The sequence below is a fragment of the Lolium perenne genome, chromosome 7 (assembly GCF_019359855.2).
Source record: "Lolium perenne isolate Kyuss_39 chromosome 7, Kyuss_2.0, whole genome shotgun sequence".
NCBI classification, from domain to species: Eukaryota; Viridiplantae; Streptophyta; class Magnoliopsida; order Poales; family Poaceae; genus Lolium; species Lolium perenne.
The window spans coordinates 292,354,653-292,375,589 of record NC_067250.2 but is presented as its reverse complement, the minus strand read 5'-3'; the positions used below and the strand labels follow the sequence as shown (position 1 = coordinate 292,375,589).

The window sequence follows — 20,937 nt, the reverse complement described above, 5'->3', positions numbered from 1 at the left end:
TGCACAAAGCTACTGGACATTAATGGATCAAAGAAATTCATCCAACATAGCAAAAGAGGCAATGCGAAATAAAAGGCAGAATCTGTCAAAACAGAACAGTTCGTAAAGACGAATTTTAAAGTGACACCAGACTTGCTCAAATGAAAATGCCCAAATTGAATGAAAGTTGCGTACATATCTGAGGATCACTCACGTAAATTGGCATAATTTTCTGAGTTACCTACAGAGAATTAGGCCCAGATTCGTGACAGGAAAGAAATCTGTTTCTGTGCAGTAATCCAAATCTAGTATGAACCTTACTATCAAAGACTTTACTTGGCACAACAATGCACAAAACTAAGATAAGGAGAGGTTGCTACAGTAGTAAACAACTTCCAAGACTCAAATATAAAATAAAAGTACTGTAGTAAAATAAACACATGGGTTATCTCCCAAGAAGTTCTTTCTTTATAGCCATTAAAATGGGCTCAGCAATTTTAATGATGCACTCGCAAGAAATAAGAGTTGAAGCAAAAGAGAGCATCAAGAAGCAAATTCAAAACAAATTTAAGTCTAACATGCTTCCTATGCATAGGAGTTTTGTAAATAAACAAGTTCATGAAGAGCAAAGTAACAAGCATAGGAAGATAAAACCAGTGTAACTTCAAAAATTTCAGCATATAGAGAGGTGTTTTAGTAACATGAAAATTTCTACAACCATATTTTCCTCTCTCATAATAACTTTTAGTAGCATCATGAGCAAACTCAACAATATAAGTATCACATAAAACATCTTTATTCATATGCATAAAAGTATCATTACCCTCCACATAAGCATAGTCAATTTTATTGGTAATAGTGGGAGCAAATTCAACAAAGTAGCTATCATTATTATTCTCATCATCAAATATAGGAGGCATATTGTAATCATAATCAAATTTATCCTCCATAACAGGCGGAACTAAAAGACTACTATCATTATAATCATCATAAATAGGAGGCAAAGTATCATCAAAGTAAATTTTCTCCTCAATGCTTGGGGGACTAAAAATATCATGCTCATCAAAGCCAGCTTCCCCAAGCTTAAAATTTTCCATATCATTAGCAACAATGGTGTTCAAAGCGTTCATACTAATATGTTCCATAGGTTTTTTAATTTTCGCATCAAACCATCCATGTCTTAAATCAGGAAATAGAATAAGAAGCTCATTGTTGTCCATTATACCAAACTAGTGTAAACAAGAAACAAAAAGATGCAATTGCAGGATCTAAAGAAAATAGCTTCGAGCACACACACAATGGCAACAGAAAAGTACTTAGTTACCTGGGACCGGAGTATGAGTGCCTTTTACCTTTCCTCCCCGGCAACGGCGCCAGAAAAGTGCTTCGTTGCCGGGATCCGGTGTGTGAGTGCCGTTTACCTTTCCTCCCCGGCAACGGCGCCAGAAAAGTGCTTGATGTCTACGTGTGCTTCTATTCTTGTAGACAGTGTTGGGCCTCCAAGAGCAGAGGTTTGTAGAACAGCAGCAAGTTTCCCTTAAGTGGATCACCCAAGGTTTATCGAACTCAGGGAGGAAGAGGTCAAAGATATCCCTCTCATGCAACCCTGCAACCACAAAGCAAGAAGTCTCTTGTGTCCCCAACACACCTAATAGGTGCACTAGTTCGGCGAAGAGATAGTGAAATACAAGTGGTATGAATAAATATGAGCAGTAGTACGGCGCCAGAAAAGTGCTTGCTGGCGTGCAGTTGATGGTAGTAATATTGCAGGCAGTATAAATGCAGTAAAACAGTAAACAAGCAGCGATAGCAGTATTTAGGAACAAGGCCTAGGGATCATACTTTCACTAGTGGACACTCTCAACATTGATCACATAACAGAATAAATAGATAGATGCTAGACTCTACACTCTCTTGTTGGATGATGAACACCACTAACTGTGTAGGATTACACGAACCCTCAATGCCGGAGTTAACAAGCTCCACAATATTCAATGTTCATAATTAAATAACCTTAGAGTGCATAACAGATCAACATAACCAAACCAATTACTAACATAGCATGCACACTGTCACCTTCACACTACGAAAGGAGGAATAGATCACATCAATACTATCATAGCAATAGTTAACTTCATAATCTACAAGAGATCACAATCATAGCCTACGCCAAGTACTACACGATGCACACACTGTCACCATTACACCGTGCAGGAGGAATAAACTACTTTAATAACATCACTAGAGTAGCACACAGATAAATTGTGAGACAAAACACATTGCAATCATAAAGAGATATAAATAAGCACTTCACTATGCCATTCATAACAGTGAATAAGTATTCTGTGAAATATAGCCTAAGAGACCCACACGGTGCACACACTGTCACCTTTACACACGTGGGACAAGGAGTCTCCGGAGATCACATAAGTAAAACCCACTTGACTAGCATAATGACATCTAGATTACAAGCATCATCATATGAATCTCAATCATGTAAGGCAGCTCATGAGATTATTGTATTGAAGCACATAGGAGAGAGATTAACCACATAGCTACCGGTACAGCCCCGAGCCTCGATGGAGAACTACTCCCTCCTCATGGGAGACAACATCGGTGATGAAGATGGCGGTGGTGTTGATGGAGAAGCCTTCCGGGGGCACTTCCCCGTCCCGGCGGCGTGCCGGAACAGAGACTCCTGTCCCCCAGATCTTGGCTTCGCGATGGCGGCGGCTCTGGAAGGTTTTCTCTGGTTTCGTCCAACTTGATAGGGTTTTCGCGACGGAGGCTTTAAGTAGGCGGAAGGGCAAGGTCGGTGGAGTCCTGGTGGGACCACACACTAGGCCGGCGTGGCCAGGGCTTGGGCCGCGCCGCCCTACTGTGTCCCCACCTCGTGGCCCCACTTCGTTTCCCCTTCGGACTTCTGGAAGCTTCGTGGAAAAATAGGACCCTGGGCGTTGATTTCGTCCAATTCCGAGAATATTTCCTTACTAGGATTTCTGAAACCAAAAACAGCAGAAAACAGCAACTGGCACTTCGGCATCTCGTCAATAGGTTAGTTCCGGAAAACGCATAAATATGACATAAAGTATGCATAAAACATGTAGATATCATCAATAATGTGGCATGGAACATAAGAAATTATAGATACGTTTGAGACGTATCACTGGTGTAGTCGATACACATACGCAAAGCGGTGGTGTCCTTTTTGGGTACCATAACAGGGTTGGCCACCCACTCAGATTCCTTGAGCTCTCGGATGAATCCTGCTTTACGGAGTCGATTGACTTCCTCGCCAATTGCTCTTCTCTTAGGCTCGGAAAATCGGCGCATCGACTGCTGCACTGGCTTGGCTGTCGGATCAACATTAAGGGCATGCTCAACGAGTTCCCTGGGGATACCTGGCATGTCGGATGGTTCCCATGCAAATATCTCCCAGCGCTCACGGAGGAACTCGATGAGCGCGCCTTCCTATGCGACCGTAAGGTCAGCCGACGTATTGACCGTTTTCTTCGGGTCAGTGGGATGCACCTGCAGCTTCTTGGCTTCCTTTGTAGCATTGAACTCATCGGATCTTACGTTTCGGTTGTCGGCTGGTGGTTGTGTATGATCTATGGCAGCGTCGATTGCATTAAGTTCTTCCTTGGCACCGAACTTCGAGGCGATTTTCTGTAACTCCCTATCGCAGGTGTCTGATCGAGCAAAGCTTCCATGAACGGTTATTGGGGTCCCGTTGTTGCCTGGCATCTTCAGTTTTAGGTACGCATAATGAGGCACGGCCATGAATTTAGCAAACGCGGGCCTGCCAAGGATGGCGTGATATTGAGACTCCCAGTCGACTACTTCGAACTCGATCTTCTCTTTTCTGAAATTGGTGGGCGTACCGAAGACTACGTCCAATGATGTTTTACCAAGGGAGTAAGCGGGTCGGGTCGGTATAATGCCATGGAATCCTGTGTCAGACTCTCTTAGCATATCGACTGTTAGACCCATTGCTCTCATTGTGTTGGCGAATAGTAGGTTCAAGCCACTTCCTCCATCCATGAATACTTTGCTCATGTTGTACCCTCCGATCTGCGCCTCAAGGACAAGGGCTGCATGACCTGGTCTAGGGACGGCTTTCGGGTGGTCTGTCCTGCCGAAGGAGATGCTTTGTTCCGACCATTCGATGAATTCAGGTGTGTCAACCATGGCAACTTCCGCATACTTCACTTCTCGTGAGAATTTCTTGATTTCCCTTTTTGAAAAGCTGGTTTTATGGATCATGTTGACCTGCCCGCGTGGTTCTGGGAACGCCTCGGCCGGTATATACTCGTCTCTTTCCATCGGTTCATACGGCTTTGGTACATACGGTTCTGGCTGGTAACTGTAAGATCTTGCCCTCTTCTCCATTATGTGAACTCTTGATATAGCTTCGCCTCTAAGATCATCACAGAACTGTCGAATCTCCAGGAAGTGTCGGCAGTTCCTTAACAGGTGACTGGATTTCTCTCTACCGTCCTTCGGGTCAATGTAAGAGTGGAGGTAGCATGGTGCCTCGAGTTGCTCTGTGGCTGATAAGTATGGTGAACGGGTGCGGCCATTGATCGGTTGCTTGTCCTGCTGTCCTCGTTCGGTCTGCCGAAGGTGAGTCGCTGTACGTTCTTCCTCTTCACGGCGCACATCCCTTTGTCTTTTCCTTCGTCCCGCTGCGAGGTCGAAACTTCCTCGGCTGCTTCCTTGCGTGTTCCCGGGCGGGATTTCTAAGGCTGCTGCCGGAACGTCACCTGCCGAGATTGAGGTTTTCGAGCCAGATGTACCTGCCCTGGGAAGGCGAAGGAAACCTCCAGAGTCGATGATGAAGTGAACACCTCCGAAGGTTGCGGTCATGTCATCATGCGATTCTGTGGAGATCGGATGCGACGGCTCGAGATGTGGTATGAACTCAAAGGATCCGCAGCGGATCGGGTCTTTTGGATCTGGTGGCGTTGGCGACTCGAGTACGAACGCCGCAGATGTGACTGGTATTGCCGATGACCTGCCTTGTGCCGACAGGGTTCCCACAGACGGCGCCAATTGTCGAGGGTGCTCCTCGGCAATGCCCTCCGATAGGGGCTTAGGGTTGATGCAATCCTGCAAGCTGACACGAGACATCGGTTCACAGACAAGCGGGGAGAGCGATTTACCCAGGTTCGGGGCCCTCGATGAGGTAAAACCCTTACGTCCTGCCTGTCTGTTCTTGATTATGATGATAATGGGCTACAATGGGGTGCCGAATAGTTCGGCTGAGATCTCGTCGAGTTGGCTAAGTACTAGGGTAACCTAGGTCTAAGCTTTTGTTGGCTAAGATCGCTAAGATTGATTGATGTCTCGATGGCCCCTCTCCTGGCCTTTATATAGGAGGCCAGGTCTCGAGAGGTCTCACCAAGTACGACTAGATTTACAACAGATTTATCTCTATACTTTCCTTGTTCGACTCCTTCCATGTCTTGTACTCCAAGGAATCTTCCGCCGCACCGCCCTAGCGGCCCACCTTGCCGTCGAGTGCTTCATGGGCCTCCAACTAGGAAATATAGTATAGGGCAACATTGGTTACCCGAAGGGTAATGCCCACGTCAATGGGGAATCACTTTCGAGCTGCAGCTAGTCGGTGGCACCTCGATGCTCGCCGGAGACGTGACGTGCGGCGAGGGCCATCCGGTCAGGTGACACGCCGGCATGTTAGTGTGGTGAGTTGGTCGTTGTGTTGTGTCAAATTTGCCTTTAGACAAGGCATCGGGGCATGCCTAAACATGTTGCTTGTTGATTTGCGTGCTTTTAAAGTTCGTAATTTTCATTTAATAACTGATACCATTATATCTTTCAATAACATCACGTCATTCGGTAGAGATCAAACGTGCCTCAAATTTGATATGAGAACCCCCTCCTTTCCCTCGTCGTAGAGCGGTAACGAAGGCGAGGGAGGGGTGGGGTGGAGTGACTAGTGGGACCCTTGCGCGGGGGCTTTGGTGGGTGTTTCTCAACCAAAACCATCGGGTTTGGGCAATGTCCATCACCACGTGTTCCACGACTTTGGATTTGGGAAAGAAACCAGAGCGGTGGCACGGCTCAGTCTGACACCGGGGCCCACTCTACGAACGATGCGACCCGCACCGCACACCACGGCCCAGAGACCATCGCACACCCGACACCAAATCCGTCCAGATTCACCGCCCTTCCTAGCGCGTCGGCGACCGGCGACCAGTCCAGCCCCGGCGAGCTACGGCGCGCATTGCGTAGGCCGCGAGGGGTAGAGCAGGTAGCCTCGGCTCACATCCCACGTGCCACGTAGTCCCGTCGGCGAGCGAGCGCCCACCGTCCTCCTCGCCGCCGGAGCCGTGCGCCCGCCGGTTCCCAGGTCGCGGAGACGCCCCACCGGCTCCGCCGTGGCCTGTGCCGCGCGGATGCCGTACGCGGCTCGTTGAGGAGTCGGGGTGGCTCAAGGTGCGTGCGGGGGAGACGACCGAAGCGGGATCCGAATTGGCCGGAGAGGTGGCGATCTCCATAGAGATCGGGTCCATGGGCTCCTCCGCCATCCAGCACGACTCCGCCTCCTCACCAGGTATCGCACGGCTCTTTGAATGCATCCAGTTTCTGGGCGAGTTTCTACATCCTTGGTTGGTTTAGTATTTGGCTTACGCATGTGGTTCGTTGCTGTTGGGGAATTGGGCACACCACTTGCCCAGCTAAAATCGGTAGGAAGCGCTTACTAAATTGATGGCATAAACCCGACATGAATTATGGTTGTTGTACCGACAGCAGTAGGTTGTCCATGCATAACTTGGATTAAGGCCGTTGGTTATCAAATTACGCCTGCCACTTACCTGCTGCAGCTGCAACCCGAGTTCCTTTCAGGATTGGATTACCAAAGCTGCACTGTCCTCACCAAAATGTTATTTGTGGCACGGCCTCACCGCTAACTGTTAATTTGTTCAACTCTAATAGGAAACGTGGAGTGTGCTGATGACCCTGGCAGCAGCAGTAGCCAAAGCAAGCCGGCCAAGACGATGAGCACGGACACGTGGAGGTGGTGTTTAGGGTTGATTTACATCGTCGCTATCGCGGGCATATGGATCGCTGCAAGCTACATCGTCCAGTCGGTCGTGGATGGCGGCGTTTCTCCGTTCTTGATCACCTACATCTGCAATTCTCTGTTTGTTGTGTACATCCCCATAGTTGAGTTTGCTCGGTACTTTGAGGATTCTATCGACAGCATGTGGGCAAAATTGAAAGGCAAGGATGGTGGCGCAAACTCAAAGAAGCCAGCTGATCTGGAGACTGTGAATCTTCTACAGAGAAGCGAGCAGGAGGGAAATGCTGCCTCATCTCAGTCGCTGACAAGTTTGCCTGAGGACAATGTGGGTTCAGATGCCAACTCCCCTGATCATGCAGAGCTAGCTGTTGTGGACTGCAGCAAAGGGTTGGATGCAAAAGGACGCTGGACACGTGCTCGTACGGCCAGAGTCAGCATGCTAGTCTGCCCTTTTTGGTTTCTCGCACAGCTTACATTCAATCTCTCTCTGAGATACACCACTGTAACAGTAAGTGATACTAAGAAAATCAGCATACCACTTTTATATCAACATATGTTTTACATCAGTTCTGTTACTAATTAGCCTACAATATGTCCCTGTTTTCTGTGCTTGCAGTCAAACACGATCCTGAGCAGCACGTCTACACTCTTCACTTTCCTGGTTGCATTGGTGTTCCTTGGAGAAATGTTCACATGGTTGAAGCTAATCAGCGTGCTGCTGTGCATAGCAGGAACAATAATAGTTAGCCTCGCTGATTCAGGCAGTACACTGAATGCTATTGCCACAAATCCTCTTCTAGGAGACTTCCTTTCTATTGTGTCAGCTGGCTTATATGCTGTATATATCACCTTGATACGGAAAAAGTTGCCTGATGAGAAAGAAGGTCAAGGCCAAGTTAGTATGGCTCAGTTTCTTGGATTCCTGGGACTGTTCAATATGTTGTTTTTTCTTCCTGTTGCGTTGGTGCTGAATTTTGCCAAGCTGGAGCCATTCCACAAGCTGACATGGGAACAAGTTGGTCTGATTGTTGGAAAAGGTAGGTCAGCTCTTTATGCATTCACTGATTTACATCCTTGTTGCTCTTCTTTAGAAACCTGAGGTGCTCATTAGTGATGCCAACTATAATAGTGAATAATTATATGATTAAAACTTTGCCTGCTATTAGTTTATACATGACATGGAAGCTGTCATATAGGAATAGCTTGTACAGCCACTAACTGGGAATTGCCAGTTTTCCACTAGTTCATGAGCTGTTTAATGTTTTTTGCAGGTTTGTTAGATAATGTTTTGAGCGACTACTTGTGGGCAAAAGCAATTCTTCTCACAACAACCACTGTTGCAACAGCTGGTCTCACAATCCAAGTTCCAATTGCTGCCCTTGTCGACACACTCACTGGACATGCTCCCCATCTGTTGAACTACATCGGAGCTGCTGCCGTATTAGTCGGTTTTGCTGGCATCAACATCCCATCAGATGTGTTACAGCCTTCTCAGCATGAGCAAGAAACTCCCATTGTTACCATGGTGGATGACCCGCATTGTACCGATGCTGTTTGATAGTAGCAGCCTGTTTTGTTTGGAGTTTTTGTGCATAGTGTACTAAGCAATGTATACCGTTGGCCAGATCGGTAGAGTCACTGTAATTGTTTCCCCTTGCCATGGACTGCAGCAGAAGATATGGATAGCGGCACGTGTGTGTAACAAATCATGTTTCCCGTGTCTTGTACGGAGGAAGGGAATTCATTTGTAATTTCCGTCGGTGTGTTGTGCGACTTTGAGGGCAGGTCGGTGCATATAGCTAAATTTTGTTGTACAAGGTGAAGCAATGTTAATTTTTGTTGATGCTGTACTGAATTACCTGATGTTACACAAGTATTATGTTGAACTAATAATGCTCCTGGTGTTGAACTCTTAAGTTTCACACAGTGTAGCTTTGTTACTTGTGGTGTTGATCAACACAATTTGGAAGTGCAACTGTTAAGAGCCTCTTGATTCAAAAGACTGGCATACTAGATTTAGAGGACTCAATCTTTTTTTTTTTTTTTCTAATGTGGACTATGATTTGTCGTTTTGAGTTCTTGAGGGGTATAGGGGTGAGCTATGATTCAGAAAAACGGGCCTAAGATTAGATTAGGAAGTCTTCAGAGTACAAAACAGTTGTATATTTTTTCTTGTGGTTTTCTCCCTTATCAATAGTTGGACTATCTCTGATCCAAATTAGTTGTTGCATGTTTCATTAACCTAAATCTATGACAATTAATTTGGATCGGAGGGACTATATATTTTTCAGGATTAAAGCATATACTGATTTTGTACCGACTTGGAAGATTTTGGAGGAAGCCCTCATAGAAGGTGAGATACAGGACTAAGAGCATCTCCAACAGGCGCCCAAAAAGCCGGTGCGCTAAACCTCCGTTTCGCCGCGCTGTAAACCGCTGGCGCGCGCCAGATCGAGTTTTCCTCCGCCGGATGCTCCATTTTGAAGCGCGCGTTGGGGCGCAAAAAAAGCACCTTCGTCGGAGGCTCTATTTTGCAGCGCGCGGCGTGGCGCAAACGGCTAAATTCGACCGTTTCATTTCAAAATTAATCAAACAAACTATGAAAATTTAATCGAAAATACGAAATATATTAAAAGTTCAACGATACAGCGCGACATAGAGGACGAAAATATGAAATTTGGCTAAATTAAACTACTCGTCTGACTCCCAGTCGAAGTCCGAGGAGTGGGTGCTCGGAGTCGTATCCGACACCGGCGTCGTCAACCACTCGAAGGAGGAGGAGGAGGAGGAGGAGGAGGAGAGGACGATGGTGGACGGCCTGCGCCGTTCTTCTTTTCCTCCTCCTTCCTCGCCGCCTTCCTCGGCGCGGACTCGGCGCGGCGCTTGTCGCGGTTGGCTTTTTTCTTCGCCTTCGCCGCCGCCTTCTCCTCCTCCTTCTGCGCGTAGAAGGCTTCGGTGGCGGCGACGTCTTCCGGGAATCGGCGCGCCCACTCGAGGCGGAGGGCCTCGTCGCGCTCGGCGATCAGAAGGCGCTGCTCCAGCTCCCGTTGGCGGCGCTGCTGCTCGCGCGTGATGGCCGGCGGCGGCGGCGCGAGCATCTCCGCCTGCTCCCTCGTCCAGATATCATGAAAATTCATGGTCCGACGAGAGCGCCCGAGCCGCCAGGCGACGACATCGTACGCCCGCGCCGCCTCGTGCGCCGTATCAAACGTGCCGAGGCGGATCCGCTCATCAGCGGAGCGGATTTCGGCGTCGAACCGGCCACTCGGCCGCGCCCGAACGCCGTGGTAGCCGGAGGTGGGGCGGCGGCGCGGAGGCGGAGTGTCGGCGCGGAGGGAGAGGTGGGAGAGAGACGGAGCGGCGCAGAGACGGGCGCGTGGAAAGTTCAGTTCGTTGGCGCGTTGGCGCGTGTCGCGTTTATAGCGCGCGCGGCAGCGAACGCGGCAATTCTCTCGCGCGGAATAGCGCAAACTCGCGCGCGGGGCAAACCGGTAGTATTTTTGCCGCGCGGCCGCTTTAGCGCGGCTGTTGGAGATGCTCTAAGAGCATCCCAGCTGTTGGGGCTCCCCAGGCCTAAATCCGGCGCTATTTAGCGCCGGATGGATGTATTTTTTTTTGCCTGGAGAGGCCCATTTTTTTCGCCTTCTGACGTGCACCCACCGCGTGCATAGCGACGATGCAGTCACCGGGAAGGGCAACCGTCGGAGTGCCCTCAACGTATTGAACCGCCGTAATGGTCCGCGAAGTGGACTGGCGAGCCCAAACGCCTCGTCGGGAACGGTCGAAGTGGCCTCGACGCGAGAACCGCCGTAATGGAGCACGAACTCGCGGAAGAGCAACCGCCGCTCTCTTCGTCGAGAGACCTACATATACGGTTTCCGACGGCCGACGCCATTCATCTATTCTCTCCTCACCATCCTCTGTCAACCATGAGTGATCTCTCTTGGCCATCGGACACCGACATCGAGGGGAAGCCGCCTGGATGGCGCCATTGGTGGGATCAAGCTGTAGCGTCCAGCAGCGACGATTCCCCCACGCCGGCCAGCGAGGACGAATGGGATGACGACGAGGAGGAGGACGAAGAGGACGAGGAGCAGGCCGAGGAAGAGGCCGAGGAGCAGGAGGAGGAGGAGGAAGAGGCTGAGGACGCTGACGACGAGGACGACTCAACTTCCTCCGATAAGGAGGTGACGAGCCGGAAGCGTCGCCACCACGACGATGAGGCGGGGCCATCTAGGAAGAAGAAGTAGTTTAAGTTTGTTTTAAAGTTTTTATATGTAATTTTTATGTTTATTCCAATTATATATAATTTGTCTATGTTGCACCACTTGAGAGTTGAAAGCTTTCGACAAGGGTATTGCCGTAGATCGGGAAGGCGAGGATGTTGCCGTAGATCGGGAAGACGAGGGTATTGCCGTAGAAACCCAGCCCATTGTTGCCGACAGGTCGGGGCCACCAGACGGTTCCCGCGATTTTCTCTTGTCCGGAGTCCCCGAGCACTCCCCGGGGGGCCGGGGATGGCCTGGACTCTCCGGACGGATGAAAGGCCTAATCCGGACGAAAAGGAGGGTCCAGGAGTGCGACTGGACCGTTTTCGTCCATCTGGATGAAAAAAAGGCGTCCTGGAGGCTTCGTCGGGGAGACAGCTGGAGATGCTCTAACAGCCGATGCCGTTCTAGGAGTTTGGAGCCAGACAGGGTTTTAACCAGCTTGGCCCTCCTGACACGTGGGGGGAGAGGATGTCTTTCCTTTGTGAGGAGAGGGAAAAGTCTGCCACGGCCAAAGCTGAAGCATGAGCTCCAGCTGCTTGAGATGGAGCCCTCCGGGAGACCTGTATGCGTGCACAAATCTTCCTCTTTAGATTGTAGTAAATATATTTTTATACAAAGTTCTGGATCTCTCGTCAAGTCATACATAAGTGAGCAGTCCTTGTAATGTTTCTCTGGTTATTAGTTCGTTGGAACACCAAACCTCAATGGACCATGTCCACATAATTGCTCTTAGATAACAGGAATACCTACCAAAATCTATGATAAGCAGTTTAGGCACACGGGGTGAACTTGAGTATGAAAGAAAGAGAATTTCTTCTGTAGAAAAAAAGGTGACTGAGTTCAATATTATGGCCTTCTTTTGGTTGAGCCATTAGATTTTGTCCTCAAATATCATTTATTGATGTAATAACATGTTAACTTTGTTCATAGTCAACAAATGTTTAGCTACCATAAGGCTCAAGTGATAATGTTGAAATATTGGGTCCACATTTGGTGGCCCATACTAGATTTCAGATTTTTCCCTATAAATCTCAAAGCCCACTTAGTGGCAGCCTTGTGAGTTTGAGCGCAAGTTGGTGGCAGCTCACTAGGGAGTGGCAAGAGGTGGGAAGTTTAGTCCCACATGGAAAGTTGGGAGGAAGTTAGACCACCTTATAAGGTGGGTTGTTCCACCACTAGAAAGTGAGTGAGAATAGGAGTGCTACACGCGCGCGCTCCTCCTCCTCCTCGCTCGACGCGACGCGACGCGACGCGCCGCGCTCGTGGTGAGTGGATTGAGCCGAGACTTTCCTTACTTTTTGCAGCTCAGTAAAACGAACAGAGTCCTAATACATCCCGAGCCGCTCTGCGCGACTGCTCGAGTTCTTCATCACGGGTCGCCTTCCGTCCAAGTCGGGCGGTGCTGCCTACCGTCGTCTTCAACGCAGTCTACTTCGACCCGTCGTCCCTGTCATCAACAACGTTACTGCTGCGACATCAGCTCAGGAAAACGAACAGAGTCCTAATACATCCCGAGCCGCTCTGCGCGACTGCTCGAGTTCTTCATCACGGGTCGCCTTCCGTCCAAGTCGGGCGGTGCTGCCTACCGTCGTCTTCAACGCAGTCTACTTCGACCCGTCGTCCCTGTCGTCAACAACGTTGTCATCAACAACGTTACTGCTGCGACATCAGCTCAGGAAAATGAACAGAGTCCTAATACATCCCGAGCCGCTCTGCGCGACTGCTCGAGTTCTTCATCACGGGTCGCCTTCCGTCCAAGTCGGGCGGTGCTGCCTACCGTCGTCTTCAACGCAGTCTACTTCGACCCGTCGTCCCTGTCGTCAACAACGTTGTCATCAACAACGTTACTGCTGCGACATCATCTACTACACCTCCACCAGATCGGTACGTGCCACATATCTCGATCTGTTTAGCGATGGATGCTTTACCGTTTGCACTGCTGCTACTCATGTTGATTAATGCATCTAGTATGTTCGAGTTTCACATGTTAGTAGTTGCTGTCATCATGTTTTATATTCTGGAATTAATCATGGAAATTGTGCCTAATTATCCAACATATAATTCGTCCCACACAACACCAGATAAGCTTAAGTAAAGAAAAAACTGCAGCACATAGAGGTTTTGCCAATTTTCACGATTCACTAAGAAAATTAGGAAACTTGCATATTCAGATGCATAGCTGATGCTGGATATGCTTACCGCCTTGGAATTCTTCCACCCTTCAGGTCATTAAGGTACCATCTCAATAAGTTCTTCCTCAAAATTACCAAGCAACTTTTCAATTTTAGACAATCAAGCCTTAGAGTGGGCATCGAGAGGGCATTCGCTGCTCTCAAAACATGTTTCAGATCCTTGATCAGGAGCCATTACATACTTTCCCCACCGAAGTTAATTAAGCTAGTTTTTGCATGTTGCATTTTACATAACTGAATTTTAGGGTGGGTGTTGATGAGTTTTTTTCGATGAGAATCATGTGATGCCTAGCGAGGTTGATGGTGACCAGGTGTGAGTGCCACAGATAATGAGGTCTGAAGGAACAAGAGGCATGAGTGAGCTGATGCTATGTGGGATGATAGAGGCAACACCGGGATCTAAAGAGGAAGAACTGAAGAAGAAGAAGAATAAGAACTGAAGGGGCAACACCATGCCGTCGTGTTCTATGAACTACTATTTGTGTGTATAACCAGTACTTGTGGTGGAATCCTATTTGATATTAGCTAGGTAATATCTCGATCGAACTGCTATTTTTGATAATAGCTCTGGCTAAACATCGTTAATTTTGTGTAACCTGTTTGTTAGATATGCCCATTATTAGTTCGTATGACGCATGTTAGTTCACAGTAGTGTGTGGTAATGTCACACTTTCGAGAAGTGGTAACATAACACCAGAGCGTATGCAAATAAACAAGCTAAATTTCCACCCCTACCCAAAATCCATCTGTGTTGGCAGCCAAACAATATGCACAAATGAGAGAAAATAAATTATTAGCAACTAAAGTAACTGCACAACATTACCTTGGGTTTGGCCTGGTAAATCATGGCTACAGGAAGAACATATCCTCAGATGTAGAAAAAGGGTGCGGGGAACCAAACACGTCTTTACGTAAGGTGTGCACCCCTACAATTTTGACCAATCTTTTGCAAGTACAAAATTCCTAACTTTCACTACACCTATGAATATTTTGACGGTTAGATGAAAGCAATTCTGCCTTTGAATCTTTTTTTTGAACTGGTATTTATCTTACTTGATCATTATATTTATAAGTACATATAAGTCATACCAGCACACGGTGTCGCAGAGTCATACAATACAGCACTAGGCATATCTGTGCTGCTGTAAGCAGCGATCAGACGGGCTGCACAATCCGCAAATATAGGTATCTTTACAGCTTGCAACGAGGGAGTAGCATCAGTTATATGTAGAGCTACATTTAGAGCAAAGCTAGATGATGAGCAGTTGCTGCTCCGAAACAGGAGAACGTAACCACCTTCCTGCAACTCATATGTCATTGTAAAGATTTAGTTCATCTTACCGTCCAATATAGTATCTACTCAAAATCCTCCATGTAGAGTGCGAATAAGCCTCGAGGGAATACCTGGTTCCCAAGTTGCCACCTCTCTCCCGATACCTAGCATTCCTAGATAATGGCTAGCTTGAGAAGATAACAAGTGAAAAGCAGTAGGAGAGCAACAACGGATCAACCAACGTAGCTCTTCCATCCCTAGGAAATCAACATATCAAAAAGACATGGGAGGGAAAGGGAGAATGTGTAAATATATATAGCTGGTAGTTCAACTTTAAAATGTCTGTAATAATGGCGAGAGTTTTCTTGCAGGTATAACATTAGGTGCATAGAGTTACTTTTGTTGCATTTTAAAGTTAAGAATAGTGGACAAGTGGGTAGTGGGATGTATGAATAGTGACACAATAACAATGGCCATTGAACCGACACAGTGAGTCATACGATTTGTCATGGTCAATTTCCAGAAGTTAGTTTCAAGAAAAAAATCCCAGAAGTTCCTAGTCTGAACTTGTCCAAGTATTAACCGAGATGACACTCAGGGTATGACAATTTCGTAGGCAATAACTTTTTTTTGGAGAAAAAAATCAATCTTGAGGTTTGCAGCTAAATGTGGGCTGGCCCATATTGATCCACGCCGGAACCTGTATGTACGAATCTCCCATTACCTTTTTACCCAAAATCTGACCAGCAGCCCAGCAGTCCAGCAGGCCGGCCTGCCCCGTTTATGCACCCCAGGAAAGAAACCCTAGAAGCATTTCCTCCCCTATATATTTCCACCAACGCCGCCTCCTGAACATATCACTTCATCCGCCTGCGGCTCTCCACCCTCCTTCTCTGATACAGAAAATTTCTGATTTTTGCTCTTGATTTTTACCTTTCGATTGTTGATCCGAGATTGTGGCGGTGATGACAAATTTGTGGACTAGAGTTTCTGATACTACCTCTTCAGTAGTATTTGAAGACAACCCCTTGGCTGTCTGAGCTTCCAGATCTCGTCTTATCAATCTTCTTGGTTCTTTTCTGTTTTGGCCGCCTGATTAGGGTTTGGAGCGGTGATGATACATTGTCGAGAGTTTCTGATACTGCCACTAGGTAGTATTTGAAGTCAAATCCGTGGTTGTCTTAGCTCACAAATTCCTCACATCGGGTTCTTTAGATTTGGTCTAGTTTATTCTTGAACTTAATTTTTTAGATTTCGTTTCATCCGTGCATTACCAAGCTCTTTACTTTTCTCGTCGAGCGGTGATGATACTTGTGGACTAGAGTTTCTGATACTGCCACTTCAGTAGTATTTGAAGACAAACCCTTGGCTGTCTGAGCTCACAAATTCCCCAAATCGATGCGTTTATGTTTTATCTCTGTTATTGCTTTCATGCGTCCATTACCAATTCCGGAGGATGATTTATGTTCCTCGCGGTGTAATGGCTCGGACGCGAAACGCGATTTTGTGGTGATATCCTGATTGGTGGCGTTCTAGGTGCCAGCTTATCGTGGAAACGCCACATATATTCACTTATTTTTTTTTGTTGTTTTTTGTTTTGCTGTTGGGATCTAAATGATGTGAAACTACGAAAGGGAAAGCGCCTATGTGGCGACCATGTCAGTTCTTTCATTTTTGATAGGAAGATCTGATAGATTCCTCTAACCTTGTTGTTCTTGGATTTGAGTACAAATTTCAGACGTTTATTTGGTTGTGGATGATGAGAATCACAAGTAAAATACAGTTATCCCTGTCTTACTTCTTCGGAAGGGTGCTGAGAATACTTCTAATCTGACACATTTACATCGCATTGGACACTTGGTTTCACCATCCGCTTTAAATTTTGTTCGTTTTGTAAGTGAAGTAAATCTTAGCCGGTGATGATCTGTATTGGTTACTGAACAGGCACATTGATTGTCTGCATCTGTTGATATCTTTGCACTTGACTAGGACGGTCTGAGGCTATCTGATTAGTACCTGTTCTTTTTTTACCAAACTTTGATTGTCTCTCTGTTTTCCATTTGCTTCAAACGTTTGTGATTGCAGGATAAATCTGATGACAGCTTCTTGAGACTTGTGAAGGATGGAAAGGATGTACTGTTGTATACATTTTGAAACTTTACTCTGAGAATTGTTGCATCACCTGTAATTGTTTTCTGTAATGGCAAATTTCATATGATTCTCGTGATCAAATTAGTACCCTTCTGCCCATGTGTTCCATAGTCGATTTAACAAAAAATCGCGGAAGATTGAATTGTATGTAATAATTGTTATATCCTACAAGTAATTTTGTAAATAATTGTTATAGGAAATTGCACTTAAATTGGAAGATATGTGGAACTGATAGAATTAAACAAATTGTAGAGGAAGCTGAGAAAATTGCAGGTCACACTGACTTTGTGGCAATTGTTACACAAAATTGGAAGAAAATCCTATGCGACCAGGTCGCTGACCAACTCCCACGCTCAACACGTGGCACCCGAATCTCACAGCAACTCTCGCAAAACTGATCCTCCCTGCTACCAAATCCTATCGACTCTTAGAAAAAATCTTATCGACTTGCTGCCTGGAGAAAAAATCTTATCGACTTGCTGCCTGGATCAATGGCGCTGTGCCACCGCCATTGACGTCAACGGCTCAACCACGGCAGCCTGAAGGGCACGCTCTCGGCCGCCCTCTCCCTCCTCACCCATCTCACGGTCATCCACCTCAACAGAAACCGCCTCGCCAGCGCCGTTCCGGACACACTTGATCGCTTGGGGACCTAAAGAACCTCGACCTGCTGTTCAATGGCTTCTCCGGCGAGCTCCCCAACGAAGTCTTCTCCAAGAACCGGGACGCGCTCTTCCTCAACAACCACTTCGAGGGCCAGATCCCGGATTGTTCTTGTAGTCTCGCCGGCGACGGTTAGCACCCTGACGAACAATCTCCCGACGGGCTCTGTCCCAACGGCGTACAGCTACGGCGGCCCCAGCCAGCGGCTCTGGGAGCTGTTGTTCCTGGAGAACAAGCTGAACAGGAAGAAACGTGAGGGGGATCAGTTGGGGGAGGGTTCCTTTGAGATTCTGATGCCACGTGTGGAGCGTAGGAGTTGGTCCAGCGACCTGGGGCGTACGACCTGGTCGCATAGGATTTTCTTCCCACAAAATTGTAGAAACTTTTCTGCAGCTGGCACAGTTTTTGGCTTAATTTGTTGCACCATGATACATTGAAATGATGTCCCTCTGTAGAATTCAGAGAATAATTTTTGAAGGAGACACACTTGCTCATTATGTCGCTCATGAACCTATCCCGCTGCCTCGAGGGAATAGCACTTCACACCACTTGTTGAGGCAAAAGTTGCATAAAACCACAATTTAAGTTTGTTGCACAAAACACCACTCTTTCATGCAATTCTTTGCAGAGAGCACAGTAGTACTAATCAGAAAACATAATAGCCCATTAAAAAGTTGGGGCTCAACTCATGCTCAGCCTCCACTCAATGCGACCGACCGGGCTATGCTATCACCCGTTGTGCTCGATAGCAAACCCTTGACAGCGGTGGCCATCCATAGCTCCGGCGACTTGGCGAGCGGCTCCTGCAGCCGCGCTCCCTGTTGCAGTCGGGGGTCACCAGACCGTCGGCATAGCTCCTGTAGGCGAGCCGTCCACGAGGGTCTGAGCGCCTGACACGTGGCCAACCTATGACCATCGGCATAGGTCATGCATCGTTACCCCCATCTGTTAGTGTTGGAGCCCTAACGACCACATTTGTGCGGACAACCAAAGAAACCTGTTAGCATAGCTGGTATATGCCGACGGTTATATTGTACCAATGGTTCTTCCGTTGTGCCGTCGACACGCTTTGCCGTGGATGGTGGGCCGATGGTGACCGTCAGCGTAGGGATGTGCCGCCGATTTTGTGCGCTATGCCGGCGGCAAGTACCATCGGCGTAGAAGTGTTTTCTCTAGATTTGTACAAACTGTTGTGCAACACATGTGTGCTTAACTCGTTGAAGAATTTCAGCACACCGGGTTGGTCACATTTAGTTTAACTTGGGCTCCTAAAGGTGCGCCCAATTTATTAATGACCGATTAGGCTTCTTAATTAATACTACTAGTTGAATGCCCGTGCGTTGCCATGGTCTCTCAAGTTACTTTCTACTGTCATTCTTTCTCAAAACTATGCGACTCCAACTGTCCAATAGCATTGTCATTGTAAGTCATAGTCAATTTATAAGCCAATAATAAGTCACTCTCCACTGTTTGTAATCGTCGTAGATGTTTCCATAACTCATGACTTCGGAGTTGCTACATGACGGCTTATTAGAAGTATTATTTACATTAAAGATAACAAGATTTAAAGACAATGTTTATCCTTCCTTATTCTTTGAGGAGGAAAAAGGTATCATCTTGGTGACAACATGATGTGAAATAAAATTGTGTTTATCCCTGCTCAGAAATTAAAATTAAAATAGTACCTGATTATCTAAATTTAGTTGTAGTGCACTCATGCTTTGCTACGGAAAAATAAAAATATTGCAACACTGATTAAGAAGTCATTCTCTTGCATGCACACCTACTGAATGTGGTGACCATATCGCACGATATATCCTCTGATTTTATTTCTTCATTTCTTATACACCCACTGGCCACTACTATAAGATATGGTTCTAGCACCTTCTCTGTCTCATTCTTCCTGGCCAGATTTAATCACCTTTGATGCCCGAAGGCATTTTTGGAAAACTTCCTCATGATTGAGCTTTCAATATAAGCTAGGTCCTTGCGATGGTCTTTTTTTCTTTAAAAAAATGCTCACTTATTACAAGAAAACAAATCTATTAAAGCCTACATTCAATGTATAAAAAATGTCAAAACAGTGCGCTAAACAAATTGTAATTGCAAAATATTTTTATTTTGTCTCCTCAAAATGGACATGCAAGGAAGGCTAGACAAACTAATAATTTTTTCTACAGAAAAAGGCATCGGAATTTCCAAACTGAACTTCCGAACAAGATATAGCTTATAGAATACCGAGCTAAAAAGTTGCAAATCTCTCTTTAAAATAGCCCGCTATAGCCCAGTTATAGCCTTTCGTGAGGCATGCGGCTACAGCTAGAGCCTTTAAAGGCTAAAATAGAAATAGCTGCTAATAGCCCGGCTATAGCGCGGCTATAGATATTTAGCCTCAATTTAGCTCAGTGGTGGCTATTTAGCCTCATTAGACATCAAACATGAAAATTAGGTGGATGAAAGATGGTGAACACTACCGTTGAAGTCGATCAATCTGAAACAGTATCTAGTAATCAGAAACTCTTGTTATGTACAGATAGAGGAACTTTGTTTTCACAAGTTCTCAATTCACAGAAAAATATGAAAGATCATTCTCCCTAAGAATTTAGTAGCTTGAAATAACATTTGCAACATTGGGAACGATGAGTTCTTGTATTAGCTTCTGAACAAAGAAATATACGAACTGAAATTATATGAAAACAAGAAACTCACGCAAGAATCTTGCATATTTTCTAGGTGAGGCAGATAAATCGGAATGCACATAAGGCATACTTGATAGCCCCATACCAAGCTATCAACCAGGAAAATCAGATGGAAATGGATAATTAGAAATACTTAGATGCCGAACTACATATAGCCATTTCAAATAGGGTACGAGGGTAAGGATCAGATTGTGTGCCATGCAGACTATGCAGTACATGAACAATGGAAATTTTTGTGTCCTTCATTCAAATATACATCCCGGGTAGAAGGTAGAAGGTCGAAGACCACTAAATCTTACAAGGCTGACAGAAAGATCTTCCAAAATTATATTTCATCAATGCAAACAATCAGACAAAAATATATATGCAATTAAACTGAAAAAAAAATGAATTTGTTGAAATCACTTTCAGCTAGGCTTTTACTACTTCTAATCCTGATAGCTCCGTGTTTTGTTGTCCTCCACTGAGATGTGCATGCGTGTCTTGGCATAAATTTAGAAGCTTGTCGATATCCTGTCACCTCCCACAAGCTCTTGGTGTTGGATTGACCCATATAAGGTGTCACGCCCTGCCTCCTTTCCAAGCCACTTTTTGATTTCAGAACACATAGACAAACAAATAGAAGTATGGTTTCCATGGTTGCACCTCGTTTACTCCT

At 46.4% G+C, this 20,937-nt stretch overlaps 1 protein-coding gene and 6 non-coding genes across 7 annotated transcripts; all 7 read left to right on the top strand.

The window, feature by feature from the left end:
* Positions 1–6,111: 6,111 nt before the first annotated feature.
* LOC127312248 (uncharacterized vacuolar membrane protein YML018C) lies at positions 6,112–8,893 on the top strand. The gene is made up of 4 exons (XM_051342798.2): positions 6,112–6,559; positions 6,943–7,538; positions 7,647–8,067; positions 8,302–8,893. The coding sequence occupies exons 1-4, from the start codon at positions 6,517–6,519 to the stop codon at positions 8,586–8,588; spliced, it is 1,347 nt and encodes a 448-aa protein (XP_051198758.1). The 5' UTR covers positions 6,112–6,516; the 3' UTR covers positions 8,589–8,893.
* A 6,826-nt stretch (positions 8,894–15,719) lies between these two features.
* Positions 15,720–15,814, top strand: LOC127318138 (small nucleolar RNA Z157/R69/R10). The gene has a single exon (XR_007861693.1). It is a non-coding gene; the product is annotated as a small nucleolar RNA Z157/R69/R10 (small nucleolar RNA).
* Positions 15,815–15,868: 54 nt separating this feature from the next.
* LOC127318141 (small nucleolar RNA Z157/R69/R10) lies at positions 15,869–15,958 on the top strand. The gene has a single exon (XR_007861696.1). It is a non-coding gene; the product is annotated as a small nucleolar RNA Z157/R69/R10 (small nucleolar RNA).
* A 99-nt stretch (positions 15,959–16,057) lies between these two features.
* On the top strand, positions 16,058–16,151 carry LOC127318139 (small nucleolar RNA Z157/R69/R10). Its single transcript, XR_007861694.1, has one exon. It is a non-coding gene; the product is annotated as a small nucleolar RNA Z157/R69/R10 (small nucleolar RNA).
* A 57-nt stretch (positions 16,152–16,208) lies between these two features.
* On the top strand, positions 16,209–16,336 carry LOC127318152 (small nucleolar RNA snoR80). The gene has a single exon (XR_007861707.1). It is a non-coding gene; the product is annotated as a small nucleolar RNA snoR80 (small nucleolar RNA).
* Positions 16,337–16,514: 178 nt separating this feature from the next.
* LOC127318204 (small nucleolar RNA R38) lies at positions 16,515–16,607 on the top strand. Its single transcript, XR_007861758.1, has one exon. It is a non-coding gene; the product is annotated as a small nucleolar RNA R38 (small nucleolar RNA).
* A 71-nt stretch (positions 16,608–16,678) lies between these two features.
* On the top strand, positions 16,679–16,768 carry LOC127318148 (small nucleolar RNA snoR20a). Its single transcript, XR_007861703.1, has one exon. It is a non-coding gene; the product is annotated as a small nucleolar RNA snoR20a (small nucleolar RNA).
* The last annotated feature ends 4,169 nt before the right edge of the window (positions 16,769–20,937 follow it).

Bases quoted from the DNA above. Each gene is read 5' to 3' on its own strand.
- LOC127312248 (XM_051342798.2), top strand. From the start codon at position 6,517: ATGGGCTCCTCCGCCATCCAGCACGACTCCGCCTCCTCACCAG. The intron at 6,560-6,942 runs GTATCGCACGGC...CAACTCTAATAG, and splicing joins CGACTCCGCCTCCTCACCAG to GAAACGTGGAGTGTGCTGAT. The intron at 8,068-8,301 runs GTAGGTCAGCTC...TGTTTTTTGCAG, and splicing joins TGGTCTGATTGTTGGAAAAG to GTTTGTTAGATAATGTTTTG.